Here is a 17,161-nt window from a genome sequence, read left to right on the forward strand (position 1 = left end):
AAAAAAAAAAAAAAAAAAAAAAAAAAGATCTTCTTCTATCCTTGGAATTCAGGAATTTAATCAGGATATGTCTAGTTGTTGATTTTTTTTTTAACCCCCATCCCCATTAATGCCTGGAACTTATACCCTTTCTATCTTCAGTCTCACGTCTTTCTGCAGTTGTAAAATATTTCATTCTATTATTTTTTCAATTGATTCCTTTCCTCAGTCTTTTTCTCTCCCTCTCCTTTAGCCCCTCTCACTAACATTTTTTCTCCTGGATCTGAATCTTTGCTCCATGTAATTTTGTTACACATGATTTCTTTCTCCTAGTTTTGCTCTATTTTTCTCCCACTTGTGCTTTTTATTTTATTTTTATTTATTTATTTATTTATTTTGAGATGGAGTCTCGCTCTGTCGCCCAGGCTGGAGTGCAGTGGCGTGATTTTGGCTCACTGCAAGCTCTGCCTTTCGGGTTCAGGCCACTCTCCTGCCTCAGACTCCCAAGTAGCTGGGACTACAGTCGCCCGCCACCGTGCCCGGCTAATTTTTTGTATTTTTCGTAGAGACGGGGTTTCACCATGTTAGCGAGGATGGTCTGGATCTCCTGACCTCGTGATCCACCCACCTTGGCCTCTCAAAGTGCTAGGATTACAGGTGTGATCGCACCGAGCCTCCCAGTTGCTCTTTTAAACTATTAATTTGGCCTCAGTAGTATCCATCCAATTCTTCAATTAGCTATTGAATTTTTATATTCATAAAGTATAATTTTAGCTTCAAGATTCTCCTTAAGTGTGAATAATTATATTTATTGTTATTTAATAAGAAATATAGAAATATATATTTATTATTATTATAGTTATTATTTGGTTCAAGCTGTTGTCAGTCTCCTCTAGCGGCTTGTTCCCCCAGGAGCCTCGTGTTTTGGGTTTTCTGTTGTTCTTCATTGCTTTAGCTCATTGGGTATGTATTTATTTTCCTTTGTCTAACTTAGGGCTCTCTTCGCTCCTGGGTCTCACCTCCAAGAGTGGACACTTCAAGTGGTGAGTGTTGGGAGATGCAGAAGTCACAATGCTGTGGGCCTCCTGTAGAGAAGTAGGAAGGACTCAGTTAAGTTGTCCAACTCCTTTGTGACTCCTTGGAGGTTGAGACACTGCAAGGAACTTCAGAGCACACAGTCTGGTCTGCCCATCTTCATGAGGTCCACCAATTTCTAGGGACTAGGCTCTCCCACAAGAACTGCAGCATTGTCTTTGCCTCAGGGCTCCTTGCTTAGTACCTCCTTTCTCCTGTAGGGGGAAAACATCCTACAAGCTCTTTTTATGTGGACCCTGAGACTTCAATCCACCCTTCTGGCTCTCTTAGATGATGATTTTTTTTTTTTTTTTTTTTTGAGACGGAGTCTGGTTCTGTCGCCCAGGCTGGAGTGCAGTGGCGTGATCTCAGCTCACTGCAAGCTCCGCCTCCTGGGTTCACGCCATTCTCCTGCCTCAGCCTCCCGAGTAGCTGGGACTACAGGCGCCCGCCACCATGCCCAGCTAATTTTTTTGTATTTTTAGTAGAGACGGGGTTTCACCATGTTAGCCAGGATGGTCTCGATATTCTGACCTCGTGATCCACCCGCCTCGGCCTCCCAAAGTGCTGGGATTACAGGCGTGAGCCGCTGTGCCCAGCCTTTTTTTTTTTTTTTGAGATGGAGTCTCACTGTGTTGCCCAGTCTGGAGTGCAATGGTGCAATCTCGGCTCACTGCAACCTCTGCCTCCCGGGTTCAAGAGATTCTCCTGCCTCAGCCTCGTGAGTAGCTGGGATTACAGGCACCTACCACCATGCCCGGTTAATTTTTGTATTTTTAATAGAGACAGGGTTTCACCATCTTATCCAGACTGGTCTCGAACTTCTGACCTCATGTGATCTGCCTGCTTCGGCCTCCCGAAGTGCTAGGCTTACAGGTGTGAACCACTGTCCCCTGCAGGATGCTGGTCTTAATAATTGGTTAAGGAAAGGTAATTGGCATTTGGATTGGATTTGGAAAGAGAAGACTTCAGGGATGCAATGAAGCTACCACTTTTTCTTGAACCCCTTGGAAGTTCTTAAATTGGATATTTTCTAACTATATGAGCACACTATATAGACCTTTTGGATGAGGGATTGCAACGAACATCTGAAAAATCATAAGCCTGGAATTCTCCCCCAGATATCTGGTTAACTTTCATACCTTTGATCTTTGCTCAAGTCTCACCTTCTCAGGTGTCTACCCTAACCTCTCTATTTATATTGTAACATCTGTGTCCTGTCTTTGCACTCTGATTCCACTTACCCTGCCCTCTTTCTTCCCTAGCTCTTAGCATTATCTCATATACTAATTTTTTTATTTACTACGTTCAGTGATGTGCCTACAACATTTGACACCTAGAATGAATATTTTTTAACATCTTCTTCCCCTGAATGATGAAATTATTTTCAGAAATAATCATTAAGTTAAATGAAAAGTACTATGCAGTGAACATTTTCTCTTACTGAGTTTTGTTATAATAATTATGCCAAATAAATAAATACAGTATAAGGCAGGAAAAAAATCCACAACTATTTAGCCCATTGTTTTTATTTTATTTTATGTTACGTTATTTTATGTTATTTTATTTCGAGACAGAGTCTCGCTCTGTCACCCAGCTGGAGTGCAGTGGTGCAATCTCAGCTCATTGCAACGTCCGCCTCCTGGGTTCAAGTGATTCTCCTGCCTCAGCCTCCCAAGTAGCTGGGACTACAGGTGCATGCCACCATGCCTGCCTAATTTTTGCATTTTTTTAGTAGAGACGGGTTTCACCATGTTGGTCAGGCTGGTCTCAATCTCCTGACCTTGCGATCCGCCCACCTCGACCTCCCAAAGTGCTGGGATTACAGGTGTGAGCCACCATGCCCGGCAACCAATTGTTTTTATATCTAGTTAATTGTTTGAACTTGGATTCTGCAGTTACAGACTGATGTTTTATGTAATTGTTCATTAACTAATAAGCGAAGTTTTTAAAAGTAAAACTAAGCATTTCTGGCTGGGCACAGTGGCTCATGCCTGTAATCCCAGCACTTTGGGAGTCTGAGGCGGGTGGATCACGAGGTCAGGAGTTTGAGACCAGCCTGGCCAACGTGGTGAATCCCCATCTCTACCAAAAATACAAAAAATTAGCCAGGTGTGGTGGGTGGTATGCGCCTGTAATCCCAGCTACTCAGGAGGCTGAGGCAGGAGAATCGCTTGAACCTGGGAGGCAGAGGTTGCAGTGAGCCGAGATGGTGCCACTGCACTCCAGCCTGGGCGACAGAGCAGGACTCCCTCTGGGGCAAGGGAAAAAAAAAAAAAACCTAAGCATTTCCAACAGGTACAATTTATGCAACTGTTAATAAAATTGCTGATATGTTTTATCCCCCTTAATGTTCTTTAGTTTCAAAACACTTAATTTGAAGAGAATAAATTTCAATGTTAAAAGTATTGTTGAAATTTAATAAAATATTTTGAGTGTGAACTAAAATTTGTACTTATTAAAATACATCTTGCTATTTACGCTGTATTTCATTGTTTTAAATTTTAGACACAAATACCAAAAGGTCCCATAAAATGACGGAATTGGAGTGCCTCAAGTTGTTTCTTGGTCTTAACAATCACTGTGCTATCGTTGTTTTATTTTGAATCTATCATTTAAATGCACAAGAATGTAGTACCACAGGGATGGAAAAGTCAACTGCATCCTAAGAAAGAGTTGGAAATAAGAACTTCATATTAAGCAGCCTTCACTTTTAACAAAGCATGGTGCACTACTTTTTTTTTTTTTTTGAGACAGAGTTTCGCACTGTCGCCCAAGCTGGAGTGCAGTGGCGTGATCTCAGCTCACTGCAAGCTCCGCCTTCCGGGTTCACGTCATTCTGCCTCAGCCTCCCAGGTAGCTGGGACTACAGGTGCCCGCCACCGCGCCCGGCTAATTTTTTATATTTTTAGTAGAGACGGGGTTTCACCGTGTTAGCCAGGATGTCTTGATCTCCTTGATCCGCCCGCCTCAGCCTCCCAAAGTGCTGGGATTACAGGCGTGAGCCACCACGCCCGGCCTGGTGCACTACTTTTGAAACAAATGTATGTGCCTAAGTTTGCATGGATGGGGGTTAGCTGTAACTGGGAGTTTCCCCAACGAACTTATATGTAGACAACAATTGAAGAATAAAAAATCTGATAATTTGAAGCTTACGTATATATTATTTAAATTCAACAGTAACTGCAGTAATTATTTGGAGCTTAGACCAACAAAATGTTTTTTTCAGGAAGGAGTATTTTTATCACTGACATTGATCAGAATTACTGGCACATGGTGGTAATAAACTGATTTTAGTCAGCTTTTTAATTGTTTATACATTCTCTATAGACCAAGCATTCCTTTATTGCCAGCACTTGCGGTGTAATGCTCCCAGCATCCCATCCTTGGTGTGTCACTAATTATATTTGTTGTTTATTGTCTGTACCCTTGCTCTGCATCACCATTTCACGCTTGCTCCATTAGGATGAGGATCTGTGTTTTGTTCAGTGATAGTGCAGTCATATATTTGTTGAATGAAGAAATGAATGAAGCTCAAGTTCAGAGACTTTCTATGTCTTTTTCCTTCTCCAAATTATAAGAGGGATCAGTACATAGTGGATACTTTGCTACTGTTGACTCACTGACTTAAATGCTTGGCCTATAGTCTTTTTGGACTCGTGCATTTCTTGAAAATTTTGGAATTTTGATTGAGATTGCATAGATCAACTTGGAGAATTAGCATCTGCACTAATTTCTTACGGCTGCTGTAACAAGCTATAAACTTAGTAGCTTAAAGTAACGCAAACATTAGCTTATAGTTCTAGAGGTCAGAAATTTGAAATGGGTTTATTGAGCTAAAATCAAGGTGTCAGGAGGACTGTTTTCCTTCTGGAGATTCAAGAATCCTTTTATTTTTCCTGGCCTTCTCTAACCCATAGAGGTTGCCTGTATTCCTTAGTTTATTACCCACCTTCCATCCTCAGTGCCAGCAGTCACATTTCCTTCTGACTCTTTCTGCCTCCCTCTTTCCCTTGTAAGGATGCTTCTGAGTACAATAGGTCCACCTGGATAATTCAGGGCTATCTCCCCAGCTCAAGATCTTTTAACTTAATCACATATGCAAAATCCCTTTGCTATGTAAGATAACATATTACAGGTTACGGGTATTAGGACATAGACATCTTTAGGGGGACCATTATTCTGCCTATTACAGCATTTTAATAATATTAAATCTTCCTATCTGTGAACAAAATGTTTCTCTCCATGTATTTAAGTGTTCTTAAATTTCTCTCAATTTTCAATGTGCTAGTCTTCTTTTGTCATATTTATCCCTTACAATTTTTGATGTTGTAAATGTTGATGCTTTTAAATTTTCAAGTTCTAGTTCTTCATTACTGTGTGTAAATACAATTCATTTTTATTGATTGGTCTTCTATTCTGTAACCTTTCTAAAATTACAGAATAGAACTAATAGTGATTAGTTCTAGTAAAATAAATTGGATTTTCTACATAGATGATCATGTTGTCTGTGAATAAAGACAGTTTTACGTCTTTCCAATCTGGATGCTTTTTCATTCTTTTTCCTGTCTAATTACAGTGGTAAAAACTTCCAGTAACAGTGTTGAATAGAAGTGGTGAGAGTGGACATCTTGTCTTATTTCTTATCTTAGAGAGAAAGCTTTCAGTATGAAGTTAACTGTAGGGTTGTTTTTTTTTTTTTAGAGATGCCCTTTATCAGCTTGAGGAAGTTACTTCTATTCCTGGTTTGCTGAGTTTTAAAATCAGGAATAGATGTTGGATTTTGTCAAATGCTTTTTCTACATTCTCTTATATTGAGGTGATCATATGGTTTTTCTTTTTTAATATGTTAATATGGTGAATTACTTTGAATTCACAATATTTCTGATTTCCCTTTTAATTTCTTATTTACCCATGGGTTATTTAGAAGTGTGTTAGTTTCAGAATATTTGGGGGATTTTTTTCAGAGACCTTTCTATTATTGATTTCTAATTTAATGCATCTGTGCTCAGGTAACATTCTCTTAAATCAACCAGAACTTGTTCTGTGGCTCAGAATATGGTCTTTGTGAATGCTCTGTGTATACTTGAGAAGAATGTGTTTTGTGTTGGTGTTAGATGGAGTGTTCAATAAATGTTGATCACTCATGTTGGTTGACAGTTGTTCAAGTCTACTATATACTTGCTAATTTGCTATGTGCTTTTTCTATCAGTTATTGAGAGAGGGTATTAAAATCTGGCTGTAATTGTGAACTTGTCTATTTCCCCTTACAGTTCTATCACTGCTTTATGTATTTTTAAGCTCTCTATTGGAGGCATACATGTTTGAGATGATTATCTTTCTTGATTAATTGACCCTTTTATTATTTGAAATGACCTTCTTTATAACCTTTTGATATTCTTGTTTAATATTAATAAAACCACTCCAGCTTTTATTTTTTTATTTTATTTTATTTTATTTTTTAGTGAAAGAGTCTCACTGTGTTACCCAGGCCTCTGGGTGCAGAGTGCAGTGGTGCAATCATAGCTTACAGCAGCCTCGAACTCCTGAGCTCAAGTGATCCTTCTGCCTCAGCCTCCCAAGCAGCTGGGACTACGGGCGTGTACCGCCATGCCTGGCTAATTTTTAAATTTTCTGTAGAGATCGAGTCTTGCCATGTTGCCCAGGCTGGTCTCAAATATCTGGTCTTAAGCAAGCCTCAGACTCTTAAAGTGCTGAGATTGTAGGAGTGAGCGCTGTGCCTGGCCTCACTCCAACTTTCTTCTGACTAGCATTAGCTTGGTATATATTTTTTCTGTCCTTTTGTTTTTAACCTGTTTGTTTTTATATTTAATGTGCATTTCTTGTACGCAGCATATAGCTTGTTTTGTCTTTTTATCCAATCTGACAACCTCTGCCTTTGAGGTGTTTACATTTAAATGTACTATTTACATTTAATGTGATTATTGATAGGGTTGGGTTTAAGTCTGTTATCTTGCTATTTGTTTTATAATTTTCCCATCTGTTCTTTGTTCCCTTTTAATTTTGGTCCTGCCTTTGTTTGGATTAATTGAATATTGTTTATCAATATAATCCAATTTATCAGTTATCTTTTAAAGATATTTAGATAAAATTTTTACTTATTTGCCCATGTAATTACTATTTCCAGCACTCTTCATTCTTTTATGGAGATCTTAGTTTTTATCTGGTATCGTTTTCCTTCTTCCTGAAGGACTTTCTTTCACATTTCTTTCAGTGCGGATCTGCTGGTGATGAATTCTTTCTGAAGACATCTTTATTTCCTTTGAAAATTTTGCATGTTAATATGGTGCCTTCATTTAAAAGTTCATATTTACTTAACCATCCAACAAAATATTGGGTGCATATTATGTGCCAGATACTGTCCTAGGCATTTGAATATAACAGTGTCCGAAATGGGAAAAAAAGTCTCTATCTTCATGGAGCTTAATTTCAGCTCAGGGAAGACTGGTAACAAGTAAATATAACAAAATGGTAAGAGCTATGGATAAACATAAAGCTGGAGAAGGGAATAGGAGTAGTGTGGTTTAGGTAACATGGGGGAGTTTTCAGTTGGATGGTTAGGAAAAGTCTTACCTGAAAATATGATATTTAAGCCAAGATTTGAAGATGAAGGAGTGAGTCATGTGGATATCTAGGAGAAGAGAATTTCAGATAGAACAGCACTTGTAAAAGCCCTGAGGTTTATAATAGTAAGTGTGCCTAGTAGCTTCAAGGAGCAGGAAGGAGGCCAGTGTGGTTGATCAGAGTGCACAGTGGGTGGGTGCTAGAGGACAAGAGCAGAGAGGCAGTGGAGGCCTAGACCATGGGGTGTGTTGCAGGAGCTTCTGAATGAGATAGGGAGCTATTGCAGGGCTGTAAGCTGAAAATGACATTATCTGACTTATGTTTTTAAAGGATCACTCTGGCTACTATATTGAGAGTAAACTCTGTATTGGAGAAGGGAAGCAAGAACAGAAATGGAAAAGCCAGTTAGGCGATTATTATAACAATCCAACTAGAGAGAATGATGTTTTAGACAAGACCTGTAAGAAGTGGTTGAATTATGAATATTTTGAAGATAGACATGAAGGATTTGCTGATGGATTGGATATGGGTGTGAGAAAAGGAGTCAAGAATGATTCCATGGTTTAGCCAAAGAAATGGAAGGAAAGAATTAATTTCTTCAGTGTTGCGTATAGAAACCTGAAAAAGAAAAAAAAAAATCATTTTCTGAGGTGAAAATATTGTGGTGTCAAATGGCTGCAACAGCCTAGCACAGGGTAGGTACTTTGTAATTAATGAATGAGAAGGTTAGGAGTTCAAGTTAGTGACTGGTAATTTTGAGATGACTATTAAACCTTTACATGGAGATGTTGATTGGGTGATTAAATGTAGCAATTTGGAGGGCAAGAGAGTAGTCTAAACTGGGGCTCTCCTGGAAGTTGTTGGCCACCATTTGAAAAAAAATAAAATAATTTGGGAAAAATTGAAATATTTATAATGAGTGTTTCTATCCAACAAGACGCATATGTAAGAATGAATGTTCATAACAGTATTATTTGTAGTGAACCTAAACTGGAAAAAATACCCATCAGCAAAAAACAAACAAACAAAAAAAAGAAATGGTATCATCATAGAATGTATTCAAGAATAATGAAAATGAATACACATTCAACAACATTGATGAAGCCAAATGTCAAATAGTTCTTTATGATTCCACTCATATAATTAACACTAAAGTATAGTGTTAGAAGTCAGGATGGGAGATTCTTTTAAGGGAAAAAGGAGCAGATAGTGATTTTTTTTTTACATTCTTTAATTTTTTAAAATTATACTTTAAGTTCTAGGGTACATGTACACAACATGCAGGTTTGTTACATATGTATACATGTGCCATGTTGGTGTGCTGCACCCATTAACTCGTTATTTACATTAGGTATATCTCCTAATGCTATCCCTCCCCCCTCCCCCCACCCCATAACAGGCCCTGGTGTGTGATGTTCCCCTTCCTGTGTCCAAGTGTTCTCATTGTTCAATTCCCGCCTATGAGTGAGAACATGTGGTGTTTGGTTTTTTTGTCCTTGCGATAGTTTGCTGAGGATGATGGTTTCCAGCTGCATCCATGTACCTACAAGGACATGAACTTATCCTTTTTTATGGCTGCATAGTATTCCGTGATGTATATGTGCCACATTTTCTTAATCCAGTCTGTCACTGATGGACATCTGGGTTGGTTCCAAGTCTTTACTATTGTGAATAGTGCCACAATAAACATACGTGTCCATGTGTCTTTGTAGCAGCATGATTTATAATCCTTTGGGCATATACCCAGTAATGGGATGGCTGGGTCAAATGGTATTTCTATTGAGGAATCGCCACACTGTCTTCCACAATGGTTGTACTAGTTTACAGTCCCACCAACAGTGTAAAAGTGTTGCTCTTTCTCCACATCCTCTCCAGCATCTGTTGTTTCCTGACTTTTTAATGATCGCCATTCTAACTGGTGTGAGATGGTATCTCATTGTGGTTTTGATTTACATTTCTCTGATGGCTAGTGACGATGAGCATTTTTTCATGTGTCTGTTGGCTGCATAAATGTCTTCTTTTGAGAAGTGTCTGTTCATATCCTTCGCCCACTTTTTGATGGGGTTTTTTGTTTTTATCTTGTAAATTTGTTTGAGTTCTTTGTAGATTCTGGATATTAGCCCTTTGTCAGATGAGTAGATTGCAAAAATTTTCTCCCATTCTGTAGGTTGCCTGTTCACTCTGATGGTAGTTTCTTTTGCTGTGCAGCAGCTCTTTAGTTTAATTAGATCCCATTTGTCAATTTTGGCTTTTGTTGCCATTGCTTCTGGTGTTTTAGATATGAAGTCCTTGCCCATGCCTATGTCCTGAATGGTATTCCCTAGGTTTTCTTCTAGGATTTTTATGGTTTTAGGTCTAACATTTAAGTCTCTAATCCATCTTGAATTAATTTTTGTGTAAGGTGCATGGAAGGGATCCAGTTTCAGCTTTCTATACATGGCTAGCCAGTTTTCCCAGCACCATTTATTAAATAGGGAATCCTTTCCCCATTTCTTGTTTTTGTTAGGTTTGCAAAGATCACATGGTTGTAGATGTGTGATATTATTTCCGAGGGCTCTGTTCTGTTCCATAGGTCTATATCTCCGTTTTGGTACCAGTACCATGCTGTTTTGGTTACTGTAGTCTTGTAGTATAGTTTGAAGTCAGGTAGTGTGATGCCTCCAGCTTTGTTCTTTTGGCTTAGGATTGTCTTGGCAATGTAGGCTCCTTTTTGGTTCCATATGAACTTTAAAGTAGTTTTTTCAAATTCTGTGAAGAAAGTCATTGGTAGCTTGATGGGGATGGCATTGAATCTATAAATTACCTTGGGCAGTATGGCCATTTTCATGATATTGAGTCTTCCTATCCATGAGCATGGAATGTTCGTCCATTTGTTTGTGTCCTCTTTTATCATTGAGCAGTGGTTTGTAGTTATCCTTGAAGAGGTCCTTCACATCCTTTGTAAGTTGTATTCCTAGTCATTTTATTCTCTTTGAAGCAATTGTGAATGGGAGTTCACTCATGATTTGGCTCTCTGTTTGTCTGTTATTGGTGTATAAGAATGCTTGTGAATTTTGCACATTGATTTTGTATCCTGAGAGTTTGCTGAAGTTGCTTATCAGCTTAGGGAGATTTTGGGCTGAGACGATGGGGTTTTCTAGATATACAATCATGTCATCTGCAAACAGGGACAATTTGACTTCCTCTTTTCCTAATTGAATACCCTTTCTTTCTTTCTCCTGCCTGATTGCCCTAGCCAGAACTTCCAACACTGTGTTGAACAGAAGTGGTGAGAGAGGGCATCCCTGTCTTGTGCCAGGTTTCAAAGGGAATGCTTCCTGGTTTTGCCCATTCAGTATGATATTGGCTGTGGGTNTTTTTGTGTGTGTGTGTCTCTGCCAGCCTTTGGTATCAGGATGATGTTGGCCTCATAAAATGAGTTAGGGAGGATTTCCTCTTTTTCTATTGATTGGAATCATTTCAGAAGGAATGGTACCAGCTCCTCCTTGTACCTCTGGTAGAATCTGGCTGTGAATCCGTCTGGTCCTGGACTTTTTTTGGTTGGTAGGCTATTAAGTATTGCCTCAATTTCAGAGCCTGTTATTGGTCTATCCAGGGATTCACCTTCTTCCTGGTTTAGTCTCAGGAAGGTGTATGTGTCCAGGAATTTATCCATTTCTTCTAGGTTTTCTAGTTTATTTGCGTAGAGGTGTTTATAGTATTTGCTGATGGCAGTTTGTATTTCTGTGGGGTTGGTGGTGATATCCCCTTTATCATTTTTTATTGCATCTGTTTGATTCTTCTCTCTTTTCTTCTTTAGTAGTCTTGCTAGAGGTCTGCAGATAGTAACTTTTAAGACAGCAAACACTAGAGGACCTGCTGGAAATCTGGTAATGTTTTGTTTCTTCACTTGGGTGATGTGTTTGCTTTGTCATCGTTCATTGAGCTGTACACTTATATTTTGGATGCTCTTTGTTATATATGCCACATTTCTTAAAACATTAAACTATCATGTTAACACATTGCCTTCCAAATAATTCATTGACCAGACTCTAGTTGTGAAAGCTGTACTTGACTCCTAGCTGTGCTCTGGTTCTAACTAGTCATAAAACACACAGGATAATTCATTTAAACTGTGATAGGAAGAGCGTTGTGCCACTGACCAAGTTCCAAATACTGGGAAAGAGGGAGAATTACAACCACTGAAGGAATTAGTGCAGGTCTATCATATCCCCTTTGACATCTAAAATGTTACTCACTTTTTAAGTTTGGAATTTAAAATGAATTAGAGAAAACACAGTAGGAAATCTTGGATTTAAATATAGCATTAAAACTCCAAACCCCACATATGAAACTATAAGAGCATTATTTCTCAGTACAATGCAGTAACCTCATAAAAACATATATAAGTTGAATTAGGTGTGTCCTAATTATTTTGAACTTTGGGCATTAAGATGAGTCTATAATTTATCTTATTGTTTATATAAGGATGGTTTACCTTATGGTGTTTATTAAGGATATCAAAGCCACCTGTATAGTGTAGTCACTTAAGATCCAGATCCCACTGTAATGTATCTATCAGTCATGTCTTCCCTGACATTTTGATTTAATTGCTTCAGTTCCTCACTACATCTCAATAGGTTGGAACTATAGATCCAATCTAACAAGATAAAATATAATGGGGCTAATCCAAGGTTTTATGTTTAGGTTCAGGATAAATAAAGGGAAATATGATTTACCAACATAGGTAATGAAGTGTCAGGAGGTTATGTGGATTTAAGATCAAACTCTTCAGTGGTACTACCCCCTCAAAAGGTTAATGTGATTATAGGCAACACTATTGCAAGTAATGGGAGATAATTAGACTACACGAAGAGGATTACGGTAAGTTTGTGGCACCATATTTTAAGAGTGACACTGACAAACTAGAGCTCATCCAAAGGAAAGCACCAGATGTTTAAGGGGTTATGAAAAATGGATGGCCAGGTGCGATGGCTTATGCCTGTAATCCCAGCACTTTGGGAGACTGAGGCGGGCAGACAGGAGTTTGAGACCGGCATGACCAACATGGTGAAACCCCATCTCCACTAAAAATACAAAAATTAACCAGGCATGGTGGCACATGCCTGTAATCCCAGCTACTCTGGAGGCTGAGGCAGGAGAATTGCTTGAACACACGAGGCAGATGTTGCTGTGAGCCGAGATCACACCATTGCACTCCAGCCTGGGCTACAGGAGCGAACCTCTGTCTCAAAAAAAAAAAGAAAAAGAAAAATAGATTACATGGCTGAAGAAATTGGACTGTGAAGTCTTACAGCAGCTCTGTAAGGCACTATCTTCATTTTACAGAAATAATACTGAGGCTCAGAGAGAATAAATGATTTATTAAAATGTGACTAAATAGTGGTTGGCTCAGGACCCACAACAACTCCTGATTCTTAATCTGATATTCTTTCTGTTTCAAAATATTGGCTTTTAATTTAATTTTTTAAAAGTCTGGCTGTTAGCCTATATATATGGAGAAACTTGAAGTTGTAAGGGAAGGGTTACAGATTAAATGAATGGAAAAGGAAAGAATGCTCAGGGTAGAAAGATCAATGTGAGAAAATAGTTTGGTTATCAGTATTATAAGTTTATCAGTTATTATAGAAATGTATTATATTTTACATATTTTTCTCTTTCTCTTTTTCAAGGTTTTTGATTCCAGTGAAGAATCTGGGTATCTTGTTCTCACCATAGTTATATCAGGTCATTTCTTCATTTTCCAAGGACAGACACTACTGGTAGGTTTATGCATAATAGTTTAACATGGAAATATATCTTTGTCTTCTTAGCTTTACATGAATTTTTGTATCCTCAAGCTTCTTCAGTCTCACTGAAATTCATCAAGGTCAGCACATTAAGCATTTATCAAATGTGCTAAATGTGGGAAATACAGAAACATACTGAATATTGCCTGTCCTAAAGTGGTTTAGGATTTTGTTAGGAGTCAGAGTGGATCAAAAGGTTGAAATTAACCAGTATGATAAAGGATTCTGTAGTAAGGGAGATTGAGTTAAGATAGGCTAGGTTAACAGAGACAAGTGTGGAGGGTTTTCCAGATAGGGAAAACAGCATATGCAGAGGGATAGATTTGCAGAAATAAAGAAAACAAAAAAGTGTTATTATTAATTGATAAGAGTCCTCCATAAAACTCTAGTTTTATAATGATGCATGTGTTCTTTATTCTGAATATATATACACTTTAGGAAATTTTAGAATTAAGAAATACGTAAAGAAAATAAGAATCAACTTGGTTGAAAGTTTAGGTTTTATTTGGTACATAGAAACCAATGAAAGAAAAAAAAAATTAGTAACTTCCAAACAAAGAAATTGTACAAGAAAGGAACATATAATGGAAAGTTATTATGTCATTTAGCTGTGAATGATGTCTACATTGACTTAAATTCATACGACAAATATTTACTGAATATCTACATGGGCATAATTAATTTAACAGATATTTATTGAATAATTAGTATATGCTAGGCATTTTAGGGGATGCGAGGGATATAGCAGTGAACAGTGAAGACAGAAATCCCTTTCATTATGGGATATCATCATTCTAGTGAGGGAAAACCAGCAATAAGCAAATAGGTCAAATACATTTAAAAGACATTAATTTTTTTGGATCGCTTACATGTTCTGTCATAATATGGTAGGAGCTCACATGTATATATTGTGATGATTCATCTTTCTGCTTAAATATAGCCTTCTCATTGAACGTGAGATGACCTGCAAAGTCATCTTTGTGTTCCTTGTGACTTAAAACTGAGGTATGAGTTGTACTATTTTGCTTTATCTGCTACTGTCAGGGTCTGGATCAGGTGCAGGAGATAAGGTTTCTTCAGCTGCTAATGAGTACTACAAATGGTAGACTTGAGGGATACCTAGTGCACAGCTAGTTCTCCCTGTCAATATCATGGGTCTTTGCTGAATGGTGACATTAAAGCAGTTTGGCTTCCGCAGGCATAGGAGACCACCCCATGCTGTCTCTCTGCTCCATCTTTTTGCCCCAGTGGTAACTATTGTGAACAAATGGATAGAAATGTCTTTGTATCATACATAGAATGATTTTTGCACTGTAGTCACAAAACCAAGTTTGTCAAATTCTAAGATATCTGTTACTGAGAAATATAAGGATAACTCTGCAATTTGGTGCATGTTGCATATACAGTCATGTGTCTTATTACAACATATCAGTCAAGAGAGGACCACAGATATGATAGTGATCCCATTAGATTATAAGGGGGCTGAAAAATTCCTGTCACCTGTGACATCTGGGTGATACTGGCCCTTGTAGGCTTAGGCTAATGTACATGTTTGTGTCTTAGTTTTTAACAAAAAGTTTTTAAAATACAACAATTTTAACAATGTAATAATAGAAAAAATATTGTATATGTTTTAAGTTATTGTAAAGCAGTCCAAATGTTTTTTTAAAAATTTTAAAGTTTATAAAGTACAAATGTTACAGTAAGCTAAGGTTAATTTATGATTGAAGAAAGATACTTTTTAAATAAATTTATTTATAAAAATAGTCATTAAGGAAATGCAAATTAAAACCGACATGAGATAACACTACATACTTTTTAGGATAGTTAATTGAGTGTACAGTGTTTATAAAGTCTACAGTAGTGTACAGTAATGTCCTAGACCATCACATTCACTCACCACTCACTCACTGACTCACCCAGAGCAATTTTCACCTTTCAAGCTCCATTCATGGTAAGTGCCCTATACAGGTGTAATTTTTACTGTACCTTCTCTATGCTTAGATATACACATATTTAGCATTCTGTTAGTGTTACAGTTGCCTACAGTGTTCAGTACAGTAACATGTTGTACAGGTTTGTAGCCTGGGAGCAATAGGCTATCCCACATGGCCTAGGAATGTAGTAGGCTGTACCATTGAGGTTTGCATAAGTATACTCTATGATAGTCACACAATGACAAGATCACCTAATGACACATTTCTTAGAATGTATCCCCATTGTTAAGTGACATATGACTATACATATTTAACTTAAATACTGTAATATTTTTAAAAATCTTTTTTAAAATTTTTACAAATCACTTTTATTGAGGTATAATTTACATAAAATTCACTGTCTTTAAGTGTTCAATTTGATGTGTTTAATGTATATAGTCATGTAACCATCACCACAATCATGATACAGAACATTTCAATTAACCCAGTTTCCTTGTGCCTCTTTGCAGTGAGCTTCTCTGCCCACCTTCAGCACCTAGAAACCATTGATCTGCTTTCTATCACTCTAGTTTTGCGTTTTAAAATAATTTTTATTTATATATATTTTTGACAGATAAAATTGTATATATTCACTGTGTGCAACATTATTTTGAAGTATATATACATTGTAAAATGACTAAATCTAGCTAATTAACATTATTAATATGCATTACCTCACTGTAGTTTTGCCTTTTCTAGAATTCATGTAATGGAATCATATCATATGTAGTCTTTTTAGTCAGGCTTCTTCCATTCAGTGTAATTTGAGATTCATCTCTGTTGTTCCATGTTATCTGTAGTTGATGCCTTTTCATTAATGAAGGGTATTCCATTGCATAGGTAAACTTATTTTGCTTATCCATTCAGCTTTTGATAGACACTGGGGTTGTTTTCATTTTTTTTCAGCTGTTATGAATAACACTACTGAATATTTGTATACGAGCCTTTGGGCATGTTTTCATTTTTCATTGTTAAATGTCCAAGAGAAGAACCGCTGAGTCATATGGCATGTCTGTGTTTAACTTTATAGGAAACTGCAAAACTGTTTTCCCAAGTTGCATTCTCATAATGTATGAGGGTTCCACATGTTCCACATCCTCACCAACACTTATTATTGTCAGTCTTTTTAATTTTAACTATCCTAATAAGTGTGTAGTATTATCTCATGGTGGTTTTAATTTGCATTTCTTTAGTGACTAATACTGTTGAGCATCTTTTCATGTATTTGCCATTTGTATGTCTCATTGGTGAAGTGTCTGTTCATGTCTTTTAACCATTTTTGAGTTGTTTGCCTTCTTATATTTGAATTAAGAATTCTTACTCTGGTTACAGCTCTTTTATCAGAAACATGTTTTTTGAATATTTCTACCAGTTTATAGCTTATTTTTTCATTTCTTAGTGTCTTTTGAAGAGCAGACGTTAAAAATTTTGAAGTGCAGTATTTTTTTCTCTTATGGTTTATCCTTTTCATATACTACTTAGGAAATTTTTACCTATGCCAAGATTGCAAAGTCATTTTTTTTTTTTTTGAGTCAGAATCTTGCTCTGTTACCTAGGCTGGAGAACAGTGGTGTGATGACAGCTCACTGCAGCCTTGACCTCCCAGGCTCAAGTAGTCCTCCCATCTCAGCCTTCTGAGTAGCTGGGACTGTAGGCACACACCACCATGCCTGGCTAATTTGTTACAGTTTTTGTAGAGACAGAATCTCACTATGTTGCCTAGGCTGTTCTCAAACTCCTGGACTCAGGCCATCCTTT

At 37.5% G+C, this 17,161-nt stretch overlaps 1 protein-coding gene across 2 annotated transcripts in view; it reads left to right on the forward strand.

Annotated features, from left to right (window-relative positions):
* REC114 (REC114 meiotic recombination protein) overlaps nt 1-17,161 on the forward strand; it is a 119,483-nt gene that overhangs the window by 26,939 nt on the left and 75,383 nt on the right. For both annotated transcript variants that reach the window (XM_025389937.1, XM_025389938.1), the window contains exon 2: nt 13,311-13,400. In XM_025389937.1, coding sequence (XP_025245722.1) covers nt 13,311-13,400 — 90 coding nt within the window. The remainder of the gene's footprint in view (nt 1-13,310; nt 13,401-17,161) is intronic.

Source organism: Theropithecus gelada, chromosome 7a (assembly GCF_003255815.1).
Source record: "Theropithecus gelada isolate Dixy chromosome 7a, Tgel_1.0, whole genome shotgun sequence".
Taxonomy (NCBI): Eukaryota; Metazoa; Chordata; class Mammalia; order Primates; family Cercopithecidae; genus Theropithecus; species Theropithecus gelada.